This window comes from Talaromyces proteolyticus (assembly GCF_021365285.1).
Source record: "Talaromyces proteolyticus strain PMI_201 chromosome Unknown BGW36scaffold_3, whole genome shotgun sequence".
Lineage (NCBI taxonomy): Eukaryota > Fungi > Ascomycota > Eurotiomycetes > Eurotiales > Trichocomaceae > Talaromyces > Talaromyces proteolyticus.
This window is the reverse complement of record NW_025764279.1, coordinates 2,353,732-2,373,708: the sequence shown is the minus strand read 5'-3', so window position 1 is coordinate 2,373,708 and position 19,977 is coordinate 2,353,732. Positions and strand designations below refer to the sequence as shown.

General features: G+C 45.6%; 6 protein-coding genes across 6 annotated transcripts; 3 read left to right on the top strand and 3 right to left on the bottom strand.

Moving 5' to 3' along the window:
- Positions 1-4,516, top strand: BGW36DRAFT_405171 (putative oligomycin resistance ATP-dependent permease yor1; the record flags this gene model as incomplete). The annotated part of the gene is made up of 3 exons (XM_046218957.1): positions 1-470; positions 516-2,861; positions 2,909-4,516. Exons 1-3 carry the CDS (start codon positions 267-269, stop codon positions 4,514-4,516), a joined length of 4,158 nt encoding a protein of 1,385 aa, XP_046075757.1. The 5' UTR covers positions 1-266.
- Positions 4,517-4,593: 77 nt separating this feature from the next.
- BGW36DRAFT_459086 (uncharacterized protein) lies at positions 4,594-6,908 on the bottom strand (the record flags this gene model as incomplete). Its single annotated transcript, XM_046222034.1, has 4 exons — positions 6,474-6,908; positions 6,395-6,422; positions 5,851-6,342; positions 4,594-5,775 (listed from the first exon to the last, which is right to left on the bottom strand). The coding sequence occupies exons 1-4, from the start codon at positions 6,860-6,862 to the stop codon at positions 4,594-4,596; spliced, it is 2,091 nt and encodes a 696-aa protein (XP_046075756.1). The 5' UTR covers positions 6,863-6,908.
- Positions 6,909-8,632: 1,724 nt separating this feature from the next.
- Positions 8,633-9,526, top strand: BGW36DRAFT_424656 (putative cutinase; the record flags this gene model as incomplete). The annotated part of the gene is made up of 3 exons (XM_046220003.1): positions 8,633-9,060; positions 9,140-9,297; positions 9,372-9,526. 3 exons carry the CDS (start codon positions 8,633-8,635, stop codon positions 9,524-9,526), a joined length of 741 nt encoding a protein of 246 aa, XP_046075755.1.
- Positions 9,527-9,991: 465 nt separating this feature from the next.
- BGW36DRAFT_289844 (uncharacterized protein) lies at positions 9,992-12,374 on the bottom strand (the record flags this gene model as incomplete). The annotated part of the gene is made up of 6 exons (XM_046210704.1): positions 9,992-10,096; positions 10,152-10,989; positions 11,036-11,624; positions 11,678-11,946; positions 12,000-12,064; positions 12,129-12,374. The coding sequence occupies 6 exons, from the start codon at positions 12,372-12,374 to the stop codon at positions 9,992-9,994; spliced, it is 2,112 nt and encodes a 703-aa protein (XP_046075754.1).
- Positions 12,375-14,903: 2,529 nt separating this feature from the next.
- BGW36DRAFT_459083 (putative glycosyl hydrolase, family 15) lies at positions 14,904-16,647 on the bottom strand (the record flags this gene model as incomplete). The annotated part of the gene is made up of 3 exons (XM_046222033.1): positions 14,904-15,493; positions 15,551-16,361; positions 16,422-16,647. The coding sequence occupies 3 exons, from the start codon at positions 16,645-16,647 to the stop codon at positions 15,037-15,039; spliced, it is 1,494 nt and encodes a 497-aa protein (XP_046075753.1). The 3' UTR covers positions 14,904-15,036.
- A 2,222-nt stretch (positions 16,648-18,869) lies between these two features.
- Positions 18,870-19,762, top strand: BGW36DRAFT_445994 (Alpha/beta hydrolase fold-1; the record flags this gene model as incomplete). The annotated part of the gene is made up of 2 exons (XM_046221696.1): positions 18,870-19,361; positions 19,412-19,762. 2 exons carry the CDS (start codon positions 18,870-18,872, stop codon positions 19,760-19,762), a joined length of 843 nt encoding a protein of 280 aa, XP_046075752.1.
- Between the last annotated feature and the right edge of the window lie 215 nt (positions 19,763-19,977).

Below are 19,977 nucleotides of genomic sequence, written 5' to 3'. Positions count from 1 at the left end.
AAAACGTGGAACTGTGTCAATTATCTTAAACCCGGCGGCTCTTACGAAGATCATATAATTACATTGTAATTTCGGAAGGGTTTTTTTCTTTTAACTCCGTTTTTAGCTCGTTTATGCCTTGTGGTATTTAATATAAGTATCGATGGCACGAACATAGGTGCTGGGATTATTCTTCACTTTTTTTCTTGTAACTTCAGTTCGAAGTCGAGCTTATAAAGAGTCTTGGCGAGGGTAATAATATGACATCGCAGATCTCTTAAATTATAATGACAGAGCCCAAAGAGGAGGGCAGGTCGCCTTCGCCACTCAGAAAATCGTGGCTTTCACGACTCAATCCGATCGCGCAAAGAAAGTCTTTTCCTGTTCCAGACCAGCGTACAGAATCGCCTGAATCGAAGGCTGGCTTTCTCAGTTTGCTTACTTGGGAATGGATGACTCGCATTATTTTTGTACGCCTTTCGAACTGGAGGGTAACTTCGAAATAGAGACCAAGAACTAATAGAGCTGCTATATAGGTCGGTTATCAAAGACCACTTGAGGAAAATGATCTGGTTCTGATTAATCCAACCCGCTCGGTTCCTGTTATTACTGCAAAGTTAAAGGAGGCATTTGAGAGAAAGGTTGCATCGGGAACAAGCCGTCCTTTGCTCAAAGCTATCTATGAGGCTTACCGCGCTGATATTATCATTGGTGCCCTTTGCTGCTTGTTGGGAAATCTTACTCTGGTCTTGGTGCCTTTCGTTTTGAAGTATCTGATTGAATTTGCAACTGATGCGTATATGGCCAGCATGACCGGAAAACCCGGGCCTCCAGTCCGCATAGGGATTGGATATGTCATTGGTTTGACATGTATGCAGATTCTGGGTAGTATCGGTAATAATCATTTCATGTATCGAGGGATGGTTGTGGGTGGTCAAGCTCGAGCCGCTTTGATCTCCCTCATTTTCAGCAAGGTCATGACGATCTCCGGACGTGCAAAAGCTGGCTGGAAACCGCCGAAAAGCCCACCTACTCATATCAAGCCGGATACCGAGGAGGAGAAGAAATGGTACGCCGATCAACTTCAAGAGACAAAGGTCGAGGGGTGGAGTAATGGCCGCATAATTAATCTCATGTCAACCGATACCAGCCGCATCGACAAGGCTGCTGGATGGATGCACATGGCATGGGCCTCGCCAATGGCAATGCTCGTGACTATAGCTCTTCTTCTTGTCAACCTCACCTATAGTGCTCTACCGGGTATCGCTATTTTTATGCTATCAATTCCTTTCATGGGCATGGTTGTACGACAAATGCTAAAAGTTCGCTCCAGGGCCAACAAACTCACAGATCAAAGAGTCAGTTTGACCCAGGAAGTCCTTCAGGCTATTCGATTTGTCAAGTATTACGCCTGGGAACCCGATTTCTTGGAACGGATTGGAAAACTCCGTCGTAAGGAGATTCGGTTTGTGCAGATTCTTTACGCCATGAAGAATGGCATGACTGCAATTGGTACATCGATACCAATGTTTGCGTCCATGTTGGGCTTCATTACTTTTTCATTGACAAATCATCCTTTGAGCCCTGCCCCTGTTTTCTCATCACTGACCCTGTTTAACCAACTTCGATTGCCATTGATGTTATTTCCTATGGTTCTTGGTCTCATATCAGATGCGTTGACGGCTATCCAAAGAATCGAGTCGTTTCTACTTACCGAAGACTTGCAAAATGACGTTGCACCGACCGATGAGCAGCCCAATGCCGTGACTCTTGTTGATGTAAGTTTCACATGGGAGAATGCTATTGAAGGAAGGGAAGCAGCAAAAAAGGGTAAAAAAGACACCAAGAACAAACCAAAAAAGGCAAAGCGAGAGAAAAAAAAAGCGAAGAAAAACGATGATGCTGGAACAAGCCTGGAGAAAGATGTCTCTACCGACACTACTGAAAGTAGCCGAGTATCTGACCCGTTCAAAATCGAGAACCTCAATATTCAAATCGGTCATCATGAGTTTCTTGGTATTGTGGGAGGTGTAGGTTCTGGGAAAACCTCTCTTCTGGCAGCACTAGCCGGCGAAATGCGAAGATTGCAAGGTGATGCTATTATCAGTGGATCAAAAGCATACTGTCCTCAAAATGCATGGATTCAGAACGCCACGGTCCAAGAAAACATCATCTTCGGTCAAGAATTGGACGAAGAAAAGTTCCAACGTGTCATTGATGCGTGTTCTCTCCAGCAAGATCTTGATATACTTCCCCGCGGTCGCTACTCAGACATCGGTGAGCGCGGAGTCAATCTTTCAGGAGGGCAAAAAGCACGTGTCAGTCTCGCTCGAGCAATTTACTCAGATGCGAATATACTACTCATGGATGATCCGCTTTCAGCCGTAGATGCACACGTTGGAAGACATATCATGGAACACGCTATTTGCGGACTTCTTAAAGACAAGTGCCGAATTCTTGCGACCCATCAACTTCATATCCTGAACAAATGCGATAGAATAATCTTGATGGATGATGGCAAGATAGTTGCAAATGACACTTTTGACAATCTAGTTGAAAATGACGAAAGATTTAAAGCAATGATGACAACTGTGTCATATGATCAACATGAAAATGTTGAAAATCCCGTCTCTGTTGCAATTCCAAAGGATGCCACACTTGCCACTGAAACATTAAAAAATAGTTTGATGAAAGAAGAAGATGACGGTCCAGATGAAGTTTCAACCAGCATGTATTATCAGTACTTCGGTGCCGCAGGCTTTCCCTTCGTTTTCCCACTCGTGGCAGTGTTATTGATACTTTCACAAGGTGCCAACATTGTTACTAGCCTATGGCTCTCTTGGTGGACATCCGACAAGTTTGGATACAATACAGGAACATACGTAAGTCACATTCGCTCACCATTCCGATCAGCCTCTAACTCTAGTAGATCGGCGCATATGCTGCCCTTGGTGTTGGTCAGGCTGTGTTACTTTTCGTATATTCCACAGCACTTGCTTTGGCTGGCACAAGCGCAAGTAAACACCTGCTTCAGCGAGCGATTAAGCGAGTCCTTCATGCCCCGATGTCTTTCTTCGATACAATACCTCTCGGTCAAATCATGAATCGATTCTCGAAAGATGTCGATACACTTGATAATAACATGATGGACTCGATGCGGACTGCCAGTATGACTATTGCTCAAATCTTCTCAGTGTTCATTCTTGTCATTGCCTATTATTATTACTTCGCAGCAGCCGTGGTACCTCTACTTATGATATATATTTCCATCGCACTCTATTACAGTGCATCAGCGAGAGGGATTCAAAGACATGAGTCTCGCTTTCGAGGTCGTGTTTTCGCACGTTTCAACGAGGCTGTTTATGGCACTGCAACGATTCGGGCATATGGACTGGCGAAAGATTTCACTAAAAACATAAATGACGCCATCGACCAGATGGACAGTGCGTACTTTCTAACATTTGCAAATCAAAGGTGGCTCGCTGTTCGGCTTGACGCTATCGGTGTCATTCTAGTATGTGTCACTGAGATTTTGGTGGTGACTTCGCGATTCAGCATCTCACCGAGTATCAGTGGGCTGGTTCTGTCATATCTCTTATCCAGTGTACAAATGCTGCAGTTTACAGTACGACAGGCAGCCGACGTTGACAACAACATGAACTCTGTCGAAAGAATTAATTACTATGGACGATACGTGGAACAAGAAGCCCCATCTCATACAGTACTGGTACCAGAAGAATGGCCAAGTAAGGGTGAAATCATATTCCGTGATGTACACCTGAGGTACCGTCCCGGGTTACCTTTTGCACTGGAGAAACTCGACCTCCATGTTCAACCGGGCGAAAGAATCGGTGTCGTTGGCCGTACCGGTGCCGGCAAGTCAACCATTATTATGGCGCTTTTCCGTATGGTCGAGCTGTCGCAAGGGAGCATCGAGTTGGATGATTTAGACATTGGCACCATAGGACTGAACGATTTGCGCTCTCGTATGGCCATTATACCACAAGACCCGACCCTTTTTGCAGGGACCGTGCGGTCAAATCTTGACCCCTTTAATACTCACACAGATCTTGAGCTTTGGTCTGCATTGAGAAAAGCCCATCTCATCGACCATGACAATTCCACGGATACGGGAAATAAGACTGGACAGCATCAAATAACTCTTGAATCGGTGATAGAAGAAGGTGGGAACAACTTTTCGCTAGGTCAGAGGCAGCTACTGGCATTGGCACGCGCCCTTGTTCGAGGCAGTAAGATAATCATCTGCGATGAAGCCACTAGTTCGATTGACTTTGAAACGGACTTGAAGATCCAGGAAACTATTTCGGACGGTTTTAGTGGTTGCACACTATTTTGTATTGCCCATAGGCTGAAGACCATCATTGGCTATGACCGTATTTGTGTCATGGAGCGTGGGAGGGTGGCCGAACTAGCGTCCCCATTGGAGCTTTATGACGCCGGAGGAATCTTCAGGAGCATGTGTGAACAGAGCTCAATCACCCGGGAAAACATAATTGCAAGTAGGAGAAGGGATTGATTCAGTGGATAGAATATTTCGTGTATATTAAGTTTCATCTCATCTCATTTCAAGACTTTAGAACGCTTGAAACAAAATCAAAGCGCAATATTGTAACCAAGAATTTCTTGTCCGTAACCACCAAGACTAGGTTCTGAGAGTAAACCATCCCAGAAACTCCAGTCTACGTCAGGGGTATCCAATGAAATCCCCATGGAAAGGGGCGTACTGGAAGATGCAACCTTGTTTTGCGTCTCATTTGTAATCAAGGAAGGGCCGTTGGTCAAATTTGTTGGGGAGAAGTGTGATTCTGTGGCTGAGTTATGCATGCTGTTTCTCTGGTGTAATAGTTTCAATATGAACTCGGGCGTTGTATGCAAGCGGGAAGAAGATATTCTTGTTTTCCATGCCTTGAGAGCCAAGTCACCAACAGCCATGTATAACGTATTTTTAGTATCTTCCACGAGTAGTGTGTGGTCAGCATAAAATATTTCAATTTGCTTCCAAGCATTTTCCACTAATTCTCCCGTTGCTCGCCGTCTCAACCCGGTCAAGATACAGATCAATATGTCAATCTGTATCTTTGAGGTGAGGTGTTTTACAAGCTGTTGCGGTAATTTGGTTTTCCGGAGGCAATTATCGTATTCCAATAAACGGACACTGTGGAAGAACATTATTTCTATCTCCTCTGGGGTTGACCAGTCTGGATTGTTTCGAGGATGATGCGCACGGAATTTCATTCGGGAAATGGCGAAATTGCCCATAATGATAGCATAATTTTGGAGAGGAACCTTGGGATCACAATATTGTAGATACTTCTTTTGGTAGTGTTCTGCGACCGTGTCGATTATTTCGTCTTTTTCAGCAAGAGCCATGTAGAAATCTGACCATATCCGTAGACTGCGTGCGTGTGGAGGGATATGCTTAGACAGTCTTATGATAGAATTGCAGTCATATTTCATGATGCAAAGCACCATATCGGTAAATCTTCCATATTCAGAAGGAGGTTCTGACATTTCCGGATAAAGTTCTGAGTCATTCACATTTTTAGGAAGTCTAAGCTTGTCCAGTTCAGCAACTGTCAAGCTAGCACCAACGTTAGGCCTAGCCATTGCGGCACGAGCGTCGAGGAAAATAAGTTGCCACCATAACCTAAGGCGCATTTCATTTTCGAAGACGGACACTTTTGGGTCATCTTTCCCAGTTACCCCGAGACGTTGAGATATCCTAACAGCAACGGTGGAGAGAATAAACGTTTCTTCTGAGTCAGGGTCACTTAGCTAGCCATGGGCGAAGTCAATACCAAAGTTGTATATCATCAAGCATCCGTCTAGGAAATTGGATGAAGAGCATACCATATAAAGGACAAGAGCCTGTAGGACTTTGAAATCCATAGTGGAAGTGAAATTCGCATTCGTCAGTGCTTGTTGAGCAGCATTCCGAAATTGGGCAAGCAGGTGAGCTTTCTCATAAGCCAGCATGGCTAGACAGTCGGCGGCTGACATTGAAGTAACTACGAGGGTATAGATGGAAAACATGAGCGCCTCCTGAGCATTGTCCATGTCTTGAGGATTGTCGATGGCCTTTAGAATATCCTGCTGCATCGTCGGCCCATGGATGATTCTGATTAGTATGTTGATGTTATCAAGAAAGTATTGCCATATTTTGAATACGATGTTGGGAGAAGGATGAGACATTAGTTTCCTCGATTCAAGTCTCGATCCGAAGAGTAAAGAAGTTGTAGTAGGTGAAGCAGGGACGGGTGATTCGTAGGGTGATTCGTAGGTTGAAGACAAATTTCCAAGCACCTGAGGTAGTGGAACCTGCTGCTCGGTGGGGTTTTTAAGCTGTAATTAGTTAGCATGATAATGATTGACCAAGTATTGGATCATTTCTGACTTCATCGCTTAATTCTGCCCACCAGTTCCTGTGAAGAGGTCAGATGAAAAGTAGAACGAAATCTTTCGAAAAGGCTTACTGCTGTCCATGTGCAGGTTTCGATGCATTAGACGTATCACTTGATGTCGTCTCAACAGTGTATGAAGAATCATCTTGCTGCTTGATTGTTGCATGGATCCAATTATCAGGCAGGCTGATGTCGATGTTATGCTTTCGCAGCAAATCCTCATAGCGGTGGAGACGAGCATAAAGGTCCTCTTGCGACACCAGTCTCTTACGGCTTCTGGATGGTGCTGTGCGAAGAGCGAAGCTGCATACTGTGTTTGACTTGACGCAATTCGAACAAGGGTCTTGCCGGTTGCATTTTATCTTGCGGCGAGCACAGGCAGCACATGCATTTTTCTGTGAGGGTTTTTTGCCTGGTTCACCGAATAGACGGGCAGTCGAGTCGTCCATCGAGTTACTCATTTTGGAGAAAACCAGCTACATTTAATTGTGGCGATCCAAATGCAAGTCTATCAGACATGTTGGTGGAAGGGTGAAGTATGAAGTTAGATTTGGCAAGAGCTATTGCGGAGATAATCACATGACCCGGACTTTCCTGCATTTGCAATCAAGCCTAAACAATAATAATATATGCTAGCACTTCGGTATCGTCACTACCATGTCCATCCAACCTTGCAGCACTCGAATTTCACTGCATGCTGTTCAAATATCCTCAGCAGACAAAGTGCACCTACAATTCTACGTGCATTGAGGAAATTAGGTCACCAGTCTTGGCAGGGCGGGAAATTAGCACTGTACCTAAATTACTCCCCGGCAGACTCATCAGGAAATGATGATCCGCCTGCCCTGACAGACAGGACTGTCGGACCTTGGCATCGACACGATTGCCATGTGGACTAGACCAAGAAAGCTAACGAATAACCCCCGCTTGCTGAGAACTGTACTGCGTCGAAACCGAGACATTTCCGTCCAACCAGCGAGACCATCGATTGTCCTCATGACCTGCAATCCCCCATGTATGGACCCATCGACGTTACATCTTATTTCTTCGCTCTTGCAGCATAATGTTCTTGGAAGTCTCAAACAAATAATACAATATTCTATTGACGTCCAGAAGGATCAACCTCGGTAGACGATCGAAAAGCATGAGATAACGAAACTTTCCCGGCGGTTATTTCCTCTTTGCTGTATTTTCAGATTAATAACTGATCAATTGTATATGATCGGGGCGACGGAATGCGGGGGAACGTGCATTTGCGGCGTCCGGGGACTATCCCTGCTGCATCAATACCCTGCTATATGGGTGGAATGAACGCCTGTTGTGCTAATCTGGGCTCGTAGAATCTAATAACAGCATACCCTTGGATTTATCGACCTGCGTCTGTGTAATGCTAAAGGACATGGTTTTGATAGGTAAGTTCATAGGCTGGAAAGGCCAAGAAATTATCAGCAATGTATTTCTGCAATATCACAAGACAAATGCAAGATCATTTCTCAAGTCGGCGGTCAGCCGGCTTTCTGCAACGGCGAGGATAATGATTGGTCTTGAATATTCTACTGACACGCGTTCTTACCACTTTAAATCGCACGCATGAGATTCGATTTCTTCAATGTCACCACCGGATACGGGCGGGGGCTTACTAGCAAATGGAGTACGTCCCGCCATTTCTCCGTCAAGCCATCTTTCGAATTCGAGCTGTGATTTGAAACATGCCATTATGTCTATTCCCCGCTACTACAAATGCCATACTAAGTTTATCCACATACGGAACTATTCCCGGTAGAAACATTGCTCTTTCGGTGCATTCCTCCTCCGAGTGTACACCGCCGTGGATCTATTGCACCAACTAGGTGTCTATTGGGACGCGCTGACGTTTATCACAAGTGAATAACCGGGATATATCCACATGCAAAAAAGCTATTTATTAAATACCCCGCGGTTCAAACAGAAATCATGACCGGAGTCAAGCTGAAGAAGGTAGGACAACCGGAAACGGACCCCAAATAGGTCAACAGAAGTGTCATTAGGATTCGAGGGATCGCATATATAGACTAGGATGATCCTTTCAAAATAATTTCTAAATCGGGTCCTTCCAAAGCACTGGTTGCTTCATCATTCAATCCTGTTGATTAAGATAGGAGTCTCCTCACCGGACTCTTTTCTTTCGTCTTGTCAAGAACATATACACTGTCTCTGCAACCAGTGCTCATCAGAGAGTCCTCCTATACACAATGTATATCTCTTCATGTTTGACCTTCCTGTCCCTCTCCATCCTCAGTCTCTCCGTCCCCCTCGCTCTCCGCAACACCCCTCTTAACACATTCCTAACCCTCCTTCTCGACCACCTCCCCGACATCAACGAGGGCATCAACGATGCAAGCAGCGTGATAACCGCCCTAGATAGCCTTCTCGCCGGCCTAATCCATGCCAAAACTACCGAGAACGAACTTGGCTCCGGTTCATGCGCCGAATACACCCTCATCTTTGCGCGCGGGACGTCTGAACCGGGGAATATGGGTGTTCTGGTGGGACCGCCGCTTGTCTGGGCGTTGCAGGATATCGTCGGTACAAGTGGATTGACAATCCAGGGTGTTAATGATTATTCGGCCTCTGTGGCTGGATATCTCGCGGGTGGTGATGCGGATGGAAGTTCTAATATGTATGTATCTTTATCCTCTGCCTGACACTGCTGTATTTGTACGTATTTGATGAACAATTCTGACTTGATTAATCTCTAGGGCCTCTCTAATCTCGCAAGCATACTCATCTTGCCCGTCGACTAAGCTCATTGCTGCGGGATATTCTCAAGGCTGCCAAGTCACGCACAACGCCATCTCGCAACTCGACTCTACTACCGCTTCTTGGATTAGCAAGGTTCTGCTCTTCGGTGATCCAGGTTCGTTCCAAGCTTCCACATCAGTAACATGAAACGAAATTGGCAAATATCAACTAACCATCACGCTGTCACAGACAACGGTACGGCAATCCCGAACGTGGACTCATCCAAAGTGCACACCGTCTGTCATACCGGCGATAACATATGTGTGAACGGTGATTTTATTCTAGTGCCGCATTTGACATATGCCGAAGATGTAGCTACGGCGGCGTCGTTTGCAACTTCTTAGGCAGGCGACAGAAGGATCAGTTCAGTAGAGATGACGATGCATCTTGATGATGGAAAGATCAATGATCTCATGTACATAGCTGGTACGAAATAGTCATCAATCATATTAAAAAAAGGATATCTGAAGGATATTGAGAACATATTACTAGTTATTTGTGTCGGAGTATACTATAATTTTGACATTATTGTTTTTGTAAGTATATTCTATAATCTATGTCACAAGAAGGCGAAGGGTATGTATGATACACGTAATCCTGAGCAACACCAAAGAAGACACCTAATCAGGCAACGACATCAACGCCTAAACCCGCGACAAACTATTAAAGAAAGAAAGACAGAGACATAGGTATGTGAAGAAAACAGCCGCTGGACGATATGTATAGCGCTAGATGCGGTTATGTATGCTCATGGCAGATAGAAAGTGGAAGGAGACAGGACGATTGGTTATGCACTTCGTCGTCATTCGTTATGTTGGAAGATCGTAGTGAGTGCTATCGGACTCGGGTGTCACATCCTTAATAGGATGAAAAAACATGGATGGCAAAACGACTCGACCGTTTTGTTTTTCATACTATTTGATTGGTTAGTATCATCTCGTGTGAGGATTGAAGTTGGGGTTAACTTACATCCGGACCTCCTGTTCCGTCCTTTTCCCAGCCTAAGAGGTTCCAATATAATCGACCAGGAATGTTGCATCGGTAGTACCATGACAAGTCCTTGAACCGTTGTTCACGACCCCATGAAAATGGGCTGTCTCTAGTACTGCCTGACCTTCCATTCACGCCAGAATTAAACCACCGATCCATGCGATGCGCAGCCAGCGGCTTGTCTGACCAGATGGGGTGCGGTACGTAGGTTGTTTTGTAGCCATGTAACAAGGCAATTGTTTGAGGTGCCATTTCTGAGCCAATGTGTCGGCCGTTAAGATTCTCTGCATCCATGGCTAGAATCACTCGCCGGGAAACGCGAGAATGAGTGATGATGGTAGATCTGCGGGGAGTGTCCTTGCCGAGGTAGCCAAATACGTCGTCTCTCAAGACCCAGTCCGTGTTATAGGGGTTAAACACAGGAAGGAATCCAACCCAGTCTGCTTCTTCACCAACACCCCATACATAATTGTCCATCTCTGGCCTAGGAACTGGTGGAACCGGACCCTTAGGCTTAGGGAGCTTATCTTCCTCATCTTCGTATGCCAAATGACCCCAGATGCCTGCTCCAGCTTGTTTGGCAACATACTGTCGGAAATCCGTGTCATAGTTACCGTGGATAGAAGGAATATAGAAACGTTCGCTGCGTTCCCAGATACCCCGACGAGGTTGCTTGCGACCAAAAGATGCAACAGCTTCTGTGAACTCGTAGTGATGGCCAGTGTAGCGTGTATCAATCTCCCAGTTCCACACGAAGTCGAATTCTGGATATTCCAAGACAAAATGCTGGATCGGAAGCCATTGAGATTGATGGACACTACAATTATTAGCAACACCACAGCAACAAAAAGAGTATAACTTACTTCATCACAGCCGGGTCAAGTTTGTTGTATCGCTCCGAAACCATGGGCATACTCCATAAAATAGTCATATTCCAAAATTCTTGAGGAATATTGTCTTGAAGGACTTGGTGATAGACATCCTTTTCATTAATAGGGATACTGTCGTCTTTGACGTGAACGAGTAAGAATACTTCATACTCGCCGCCAGACTGCAGCGACAACTCCTGCACCATGGAGCGAATAACCTGCTTGTCATTCTCCGAGTATACTTTGTCGGTATAACTCCGGATCAAAATTGCAGTGCGCAGCTCTGGCTTGATATCGGGATTGAGCAGATTTGCAGGGCTCGTTTTGCGTTTGAGCCAACTGGCGAGGCCGCTGCCTTCATTGGTTTCAGTCAAGTTGAAACGACCGGCATTTATGTGAACGCATTCTTCTTGTAGTTGTCCCCAGTCCACATTCTCCCAATCCACTTTGGCCGGGCGGATCCAGTTGGTAGATGGGTCGTCTTCACCGAAACCATATGCTCCGTATCGTCCATATCGATCGTAGGACAGGTGGCCGTCAATTCCAAAGGCTTCGTAAGAGCCAAAGCTAGGTTCGGGGAAGCCTGTGCCTGTCAGTTTCTACTTTCAACGAAAAGTCCTTGTATCGATAATATACCTTCTGGCGCGCCAACATAAACGCTGACACTATCATCCAGACTCTCATCTAGTTTACTGCCGCGGGGGCCGACACAGGGTACGAATGCACCGCGGTGAGTGCGCTTCCACTCATCGGTGTTGTATTTGGGATAGGGGCGGTATATTTTGCTCGATTTGGCGATGTCACTTGTCTGAATAGAGGAACGAGGGTCATCGTAGAGCTTTGGATTCTTGTACTTTTCGGGGGCTTTAAGTCGGGGAAAGGTTGATTTGAAGCCTTTGAACTGGCTACAGGGCGTCAGTATCCATTTGCCATCGGTGGTCTCGGATGGTAAACTGACCTGGAAACTTGTTTTGCCTCTTCGAGGTATCTTTGCTGAGGCGATTTATAGTTTGCTTTGGTATCCTACCAAAATGGAGAAGGAAAAAATCAGCGCCATCGATTAGCTGGATATAGAATGGTGACATACAGCGAAGGAATGCTGGTTTTGCTCCTGGGCGCGTAGGTCGTCATCCTTCAGCTTGAAAAACTCCCACGCGAGACGGCCGTCCGGCTTCCCATCGACAAAGTCGAACTCGGCATAGGCAACGACAAAGATCACGAAAAAGACAGCAAACGAAAGAAATGAACGGAGACCCGTCCGAGCCGACATGGTGTTGGCAAGACCACAGAAAGATGCATTGATAAGAGTACCGATGCGAGTGACAAAAGTCATTCCGCAAGGGAAGGGATGGGAAAGGTGGCCAAAAAACGAGGGTTGGTTGGGCGGACCGCCTAACGACTAAGGTTTGCGGTAGAACGGATGCGGCAAAGAGGCTCGAGGGTGGCACGCAGAGAGGATGTAGGACAGAGTCAGACAAGACAGGCCAGGATAGGTGTCGTGCGTATCGTGTCGCGAGCGGCTATTAACAGGACAGGAGGCCGGATTGGTCACGGCGTGATTGGCATCGCGCTGGGGATGGGAAAAATAATGAACGACGATCGTCGACGTGCGCGGGACAATAATGTGGCTCGTACGGACTGGTAAGTGAGTGGTAACTTGTAGGGCCTCGTATTATTCAATCCCACCGACAAAATTATTCTGGCCAGAACAAAGGAGCGATCAGCCTCACCTCAGACACCATCATCCTGCGTACTTTAATAGCTGATGGAGATTAAGAGCCAGATCAAGCATTGCTAGTTTCAGGGGCCGGATCCAGAAGCCAAATCTGGGTGACATTTCATCATTTCCTTCTTGGAATGCGGGTAACACCGTGACACTACATTGTACGTACTATGTAGACACTGACATTGATTGACATTGATATTAATATTAATATTATTCTTCTTAATACCAGTTCTATTACCTTGCGCCGATATCTATTGTCTCTACTGCGTATATTATTATTATTGAAGTCCTTTTGTGTTGCTTTCTGGTACGGGCTAAGAATAGGAAACACACGGCTACCAGTCATTTGCCTGGTGGTAATTTAGTAAATTAGTACATAAATAGTAAACTGGCAATAATACCCGTGTAAACCTGGTGCCTGCTGTCCCGCCTGGCCAATCAGCGAGTCCGCAAAAGGTGAGACACGACGTTGTGGGCAGTAAATTACAGGCACATTACAGTCAAATACCACCCGATTATAGGCAGATATCGGTGGGGCGAAGACATGGCCAATCAAGCGCTGCCTCTTGAGCCTTCCTGCGAGACAATTCACATCCACATTCACATTCATTCTCTTATTGTTCGAGTTATTCGCAGGACTCGGGTTTGCTATCATTATTTATACGATTTGGCAGTATCAATAGTAATAATATGAATACCCCTCGAGTGCCATCGGCTCAGGCCAAGACGATCACGCCCACCAGTGAGATATCTGACTTGAACCGGCTAAAAAGCTTGCTTCCCAGCGAAAGCCACTCAGGGGGCGCTGATAGCTACCAGCATACGGGCCTCCACGCTTAGCTTGATACCCGTAATTACCTTGACACTATTACAACAATAGAATTATACAAGAGTGGTGGCCCTGATCGGTCCCAGAGTTGAGGCCCCTTGTCGCGTTAGGGAATCCGCATTTCGGGCTTCCAGGTTTCAATCATTTCACTTCCGTTGCTTTTCCTGAGATGTTAAATTAATCTGTGTAGCATATCCATATTTAACCGCCTGGTCACTGGCTGAGTAGCGCAGGGCTCCACAGCATGAAATCATCGCCAGTCAGTGCGCCCGTCCGTCCCGGTGAAATTATGAAGATCGCATGTTCAGTGCCCATGTATGCAGGCCTAGCCCATCACGTGGGAAGCTTGGCTTGCTCTGACCGTGTTTAACGAATGTTAATAATAATAAAAAATCCCATCTCGCCATCGATTCGAATACTTGGTTTTTGATATCGTTATCATTATTTATTAATATTATTGTCATTCAATCCTGAATCCTGACTGCCAGTGGATTTCGATCATTACCTACGTTTCGCCGACCTAGGTACTTCCTAGTAAACGAGACCCGTAATGTCTCATACAAGGATCGCTCCATCCGTATGCTTGTCGAATCCTCTTTTAGCTTCCTCAACCAGATATCGGATCATTTACAAATAGCTACGGCAGTCACGTGTTAAAGGGCTTGTGTTAGGGTGGGGCCCTGATACTAACCATATCAATTGATGGCTAGGGCCTGCATGGATTGACCTTCCAAAACACCGCATGAAACGCGATTATTGTGCTGCTTTCACCACCAGAAATTCATTTGAGAGACTTCTTAGATCCAGCACCTGTCGTGTGATTAGCTACATTCAACCAGCTCGGTCTCTTTTAGTCATTCATTGCGGTCACTGGTTACTGATCCCCCAAGAACAATTCTAATTGAAGCCATCTAGTGTATAACGCTTTCCCTCGATATTACTACATGTATTCTCCGTCGCTATTGAATGATTCATTCTTTCACTCTTGCAAGAGTGGTAACTATGACTGTTTCATCTGTAAACGATCATTGATTTGCAAGCTTATAAGTGTCGATATATATACCACCCTGTATATCAGAGCTATGATAATATTGAAGTTTACGGTATATGAGCGTAGGAATGAGGCTAAAGAGCCTGTGAAAAGGCGAAAAGCATCAACACTGCGATATTGACGTTGGCGAGATAGTAAAAACAGACGGGAGGGTATTTGCATCCACGTGGTTCTAGTATGGTGGTGCCTTCGGCATATGAAACAACATGGAAAGCTTTTCACAAAAGTATTACACACCAACGCTTTATATGCAAGAAATTGAGTCCAATGCAATAGATTCCAACGTAGACAATTTACTCGGCATAACTGCAACCACCGCACGACCATCGTGTTTTCTCCGTCGAACTGAAGCAGGTTCTAACGACTCTCGTGGCAGCAACTATGGTGATTTACTTGTTCCACGCGGTCGCAGTCGGCGTCGCATATGTCCCGGTAACACCACCGCTGCTGCACGCCGAAGGCACTGCGTTTGCCTTAGACTCCCCCCACGACTCTGGCACAGTGCCATTACGACGTGCGACAGCCGTCAGGAACGAGGCGTAAGACCAAGTCAGATCTCGTGCCGAGAGAGGGGTGCCATCGTCTCTTGAGAACTGCTCGGCCAGGGAGCCATTGCTAGGGGTGTATTTCTGCACAACCGATACGAATCCATCGGCATAAGTCTTTACTGCGCTGGTGATGGATTCGTAAGTTGCTGATGAACTGGAATAGTTTCCAACAGCCGCAGTAGACACCAGGTCCGTGAAGAATGGTAGTGATGTTGACGTGATGGCGAGAGATCCTATATTGTCCCATTGGTAGAGGGCGTCATAAAGCTGCTCGGCTGCTGCCAGAGTATTGAGGTACCTAAGCAATATCAACAAACCTCGCCATTTCTATCAAGCAGACATAGTTTATACGTACCATGGGTTACCACCCTGATAAGAGTCCTCGGGATATCGACCAACAGCCGCAGCTGTACCCGCAGCGAGACCGCTATTGATCGTATAAATAGAGCGGAATGAATCGACGACCGCTTTGTGGTTAGAAAGAGCCCGCGATGAACATGGCTGGAAAGTAGTGTCATCGCATGCAGCATCCGGGTCGAAGGTATGGATTGAGCCGAGAATAGAATTAGCATCCAGGCCGCTGCGTCCATTGTTGGCCAGGTTCGATATGACGGAGCTGCCGTTCCAGAAATCCTGCAAGAAGCATAGAATCTGCGGCGCTTGTGAGACGCATCCGTCACAGGTCTCACCGAGAGAAGTAGCAAACGCGTTTCCTGCTACGAGCGACTTGTGCTGACTCGCAATCGTAAAGAAAGAGGATCCCTGGACTTCTTCCCACAGATCGTATCCGGTCTGATTCCAGTACTCTGCCACGTACGAAAGATCGTTTTGAACGATCGGCCAGATATTGGAGAGCACAACTGATTTACTACCCTTGGAAATCAGATGGTTTCCATATGCAATCAGAGCAATTGCACGTAGGGCGGGGCCATCGCGTTGCGGCCGACCCCAGGCACCGGTAAATGCAGTAATGTTGACATAGAATTTGGGTTCTGCTAAGCCGGTACCATCGGACAAACTTCCAGATGGGTTAGAAACTGTTTGAAGGTGCGCCTGAGCGGTGATATACGACTGGATAAGTGTCTCCAAAGAGGAGTCACCGGCAATGAAGGCCTCGATCAGAGCGGTAAAAGTCAAGGCAGAATCACGCGTCCAGGTGTAAAAGTCTGAAAGCGAATGTTAGTTACTCGTTTAAATATCCCATCAACAAGATAAGTTTGACTTACAGTCTGGGTTCGTTTGTGATGGCGATGCAACTACAATTCCAGCATTAGCTCCAGGTGCGCCTGTTCCATTGGAACCGATGTTGTTCAGAGTTCCTTGTAAGGCTATCGGAGACTCGGAAGAGATGAAGCTCTCAAGATCGGCTCGTTTCGTGATGCTATGGCTGATCCTAGGAGAAGCCAGGGCAGAGCCGACAAGGCCCTGGACAAGAGCTGTCTTGAAAAGCATGTTGAGAAAACGATATTTAGGTTGGATTTGAATTGTCTTCAAACTTAGTTTTATCTTGTCTGGCTTCTTTTATGATCGGGGACCAGGTGCGGCCTTTTATACTCCATTTCAGTCCGATTATCAGACATCAATTGATGTCGGTGGCGTTATTTCGTGGCAAGGAGTATGAAATATTGGAAGAATAGGAACAAGTAAAGGCATCATCATCATTAGGGCTAGTAACGGGCTGATCACCCGGAAGTAATTACAACAATTTTCTGGTCTGAAAACGAATGACAGCCGAACTATCGATCGGTTTTCTCTCCACTCAGCCTCAGCCGAGTTTGAATCGTCAGTATATACTACGCAACGCGGAGATCGCTTTGAGTGTGGCGTAGATTGAAACGCCCCAAAAACGGTAAAAAGAAGAGCGATCTATCTGATTCGACATTCTGGTCGGGGAAATGCTGCACATCATTTCCCCGTTTCATGAGCCGGCATGCCACTAAACAATGACCCAGTTCTCTAGCCGACCCGAGTAGAGTCCGATGTGACTTTCAGCTCTATTTTTCCGCCTCTCAGTTTGAGTTTCCCCAGTCTTGGTTGTCTACGTACTTCCAACTAACGGTAAATAGGTTATCCGTTGAATAAAACGCTTCGTAAGTCGTTGTGTCACTTCTAAGCGTGGGGTATAGCTTTTTTACGCTTTCACATGTGTAGCGATATCGAAATAAGCGATCAGCGAAAATATTTTGTTGAGGAAAACGAATTTTGTCTAGAGCTCGTATTTAATATAGCCTAAAAGGCTAGCCCTTGGTTTCGTATTCATATACTTGAGCTAAACTAACTTCGAATTGGGCAGGGAGTCCGTTTGATTACACTTTAACCAGCGAGCCATTATGGACGTTTAAACACGAGTCGGTGCTGTACTTCCTTCTGTGCTTTCTTTCAAGTTGATATCTGCTTTTTGGTAGGAGTAACTGCAGGGTTCATGTCCTATTGTTCTTCCCATAAGAGTACACTGCATCCACTACTATCTCACATCAACATTTGTCATACAGTGGCTAAATAGTGCTCTCATGCCCCCTGCTGACGGTCTGCCATGGCTTTTTTATCCACGACTATCCTTGGTATTGGTCCAATCATTTTTCTCTAGAAGCAGTAGCATGATTCTCTCATAATTCTTCCTAGCTGACTACCACAGCGATGCTCTCACAATTCTTCTTAATATCATCAACATTTGTCTCCCTAACATTCAAATACTAATGAACCTAGCTAGGTTAGAATTTTCCTCTTACACAATGTGTCTAACAAATGGTAAACACGAAAAATCTAAGACCTCAGTAAGAGCAGACAATTGACTTTTTGAGTTATCTCTTGTGATTTTTCAGTTCCATCGCGTATGTCGAAGGCACGGCAATTTCCCAGTTTTGCCATCGGCCTTCGTTATTGTGAGAATCACCGTAGTTGCTAATTTCTGGGCGGCGAGGCTTGGGAGATTTTCAGGAACCCTGCCACCACCGTTTTGAGGTTTATAATTGAATTCTGATAGCGCTAGTTAGTTTTCTTCATTTCAACGCAGCTTTCAAAGACTAGATTACCACAAGATATTGTTCCACGGTGTGCTTGTAGTATTCGCGGAGACTTCATAGCAAATTTTGGATAGATATCATCGTCCCGGTAAAAGTCCTTGTAGACGCTTGCCCTATCAACAAGTCTAGGGGCGCAAGAATCAAGTACTACTGTGGTTAATGATATATCAGTAGTGTTAATAGAGTTTAGTGACAATTAAGGCAACGCCGAACATGGCTCTACGTCCAGAGATCAATCGATTTATACTAGAATCTAGTTCCTTGATAGTATTCCTATATATCAATTGATAAGAGAACACCAATTGGCATCTAGATTTCGAATTTAGAAACTAGGCCTATAGAGTGTCCACTCCAGCGATTTAAAGTGCGTGTTTCGAAAGAATATAAGTGAGTGTCCATAGATTATTATGCCAACAACCAACACTTCTGAATTGAATCTATGTCCATATCTAGGTTAGACCATGTCTAAAATAAATTTCATAATTAATAGTGATGACATATAGTTACCAGCAAGTCTATAAATTTCTCCTTCGTCGCCTTCTCGAATCAATGATAGCTCATCTCCACTTCCATCTCCAATTCTTGATAGCCAGCAGAATTACTCCTACTTTCACAACCATCGAACGAGAAGCTTAAAATCAAGCCACAGCTATGAGTCCTTTCAAAGAACTCGCCGTCGTCATTTGCCATGGGTCATACTACACACCCGCCCCTTATGTCCCCTTCATGGAGGCATTGAAATCACAAGGACTTGAAGCTTACTGTCCACAGCGTCCCACCTGTGACCTCAGCAGGCTTAATGTGGGCGACATTAACAATCCAGACTTTGATCGTGATCCTCCCACTGGCGGATATCCTACTGACACAGAGGATGTGGACGCTGTCGTCGAGATACTCAAAAAACTCGCCAACGATGAAGGAAAACTGGTTCTCCTAGTCGCTCACTCATCTGGTGGCTGGGTCGCTACTCAAGCCGCTGTGCCAGAGCTTCATGCCAAAGCTCGCCAGGCTGAGGGTAAAGCTGGAGGGATAATTGGAATTTTTTATATGGGTGCTTTCGTTGTTCCTGTAGGCGAGTCCGTCAATAGCTTCTTCCAGCCTAAGGATGGAACTTTGTTCACGCCACCGTTTATGCGGTTTCATGTAAGTATGATAATATGGATATGGGTATGGACATATGCTGATTGAACTAGAAACTCGGTCACGCCGGACTTGGCACTATCGTTGACGCCCCGCACTTCATGTTCAACGATATCGATCCAGTTGCTGCCGAGAAATGGGCAGCTACGCTGACAGCAGCTCCTAACATGCCCACAAAGCTGACAAATAACCCTTATTCATCCCTTCCTTGCTCCTACCTTGTGCTGGAGAACGACCAGACTTTGCCGAAGGAGTATCAAGAGCAAATGATTGCATTACAAAGCCAAGGAACAAGCTTGTTCACAGTTTATCGTGCACCGTCTGGCCACTCCCCTCATCTTAGCTGGACAACAGAGCTAGTCGAAAAAGTTGCCGAGTTTATCGACAAAATATTAAATGAGTAGCCTAATTTTTTCGAGCATGTTAGATCCACTATACCAAGAAACCAATGCTAGTATGAACCATCTCATCTGCGCAAATTAATAGAAACAAATTATTTCCGCCTCTTCGAAAGCCAAGTATTGAATTCGTAGTGCTCAGGCTAGAATTTATCACTATTGGGTCAAAAATTTGAGAGTAAGTGGAGATACTTAGGTGGTGGTTGCTACACTAGGCAACG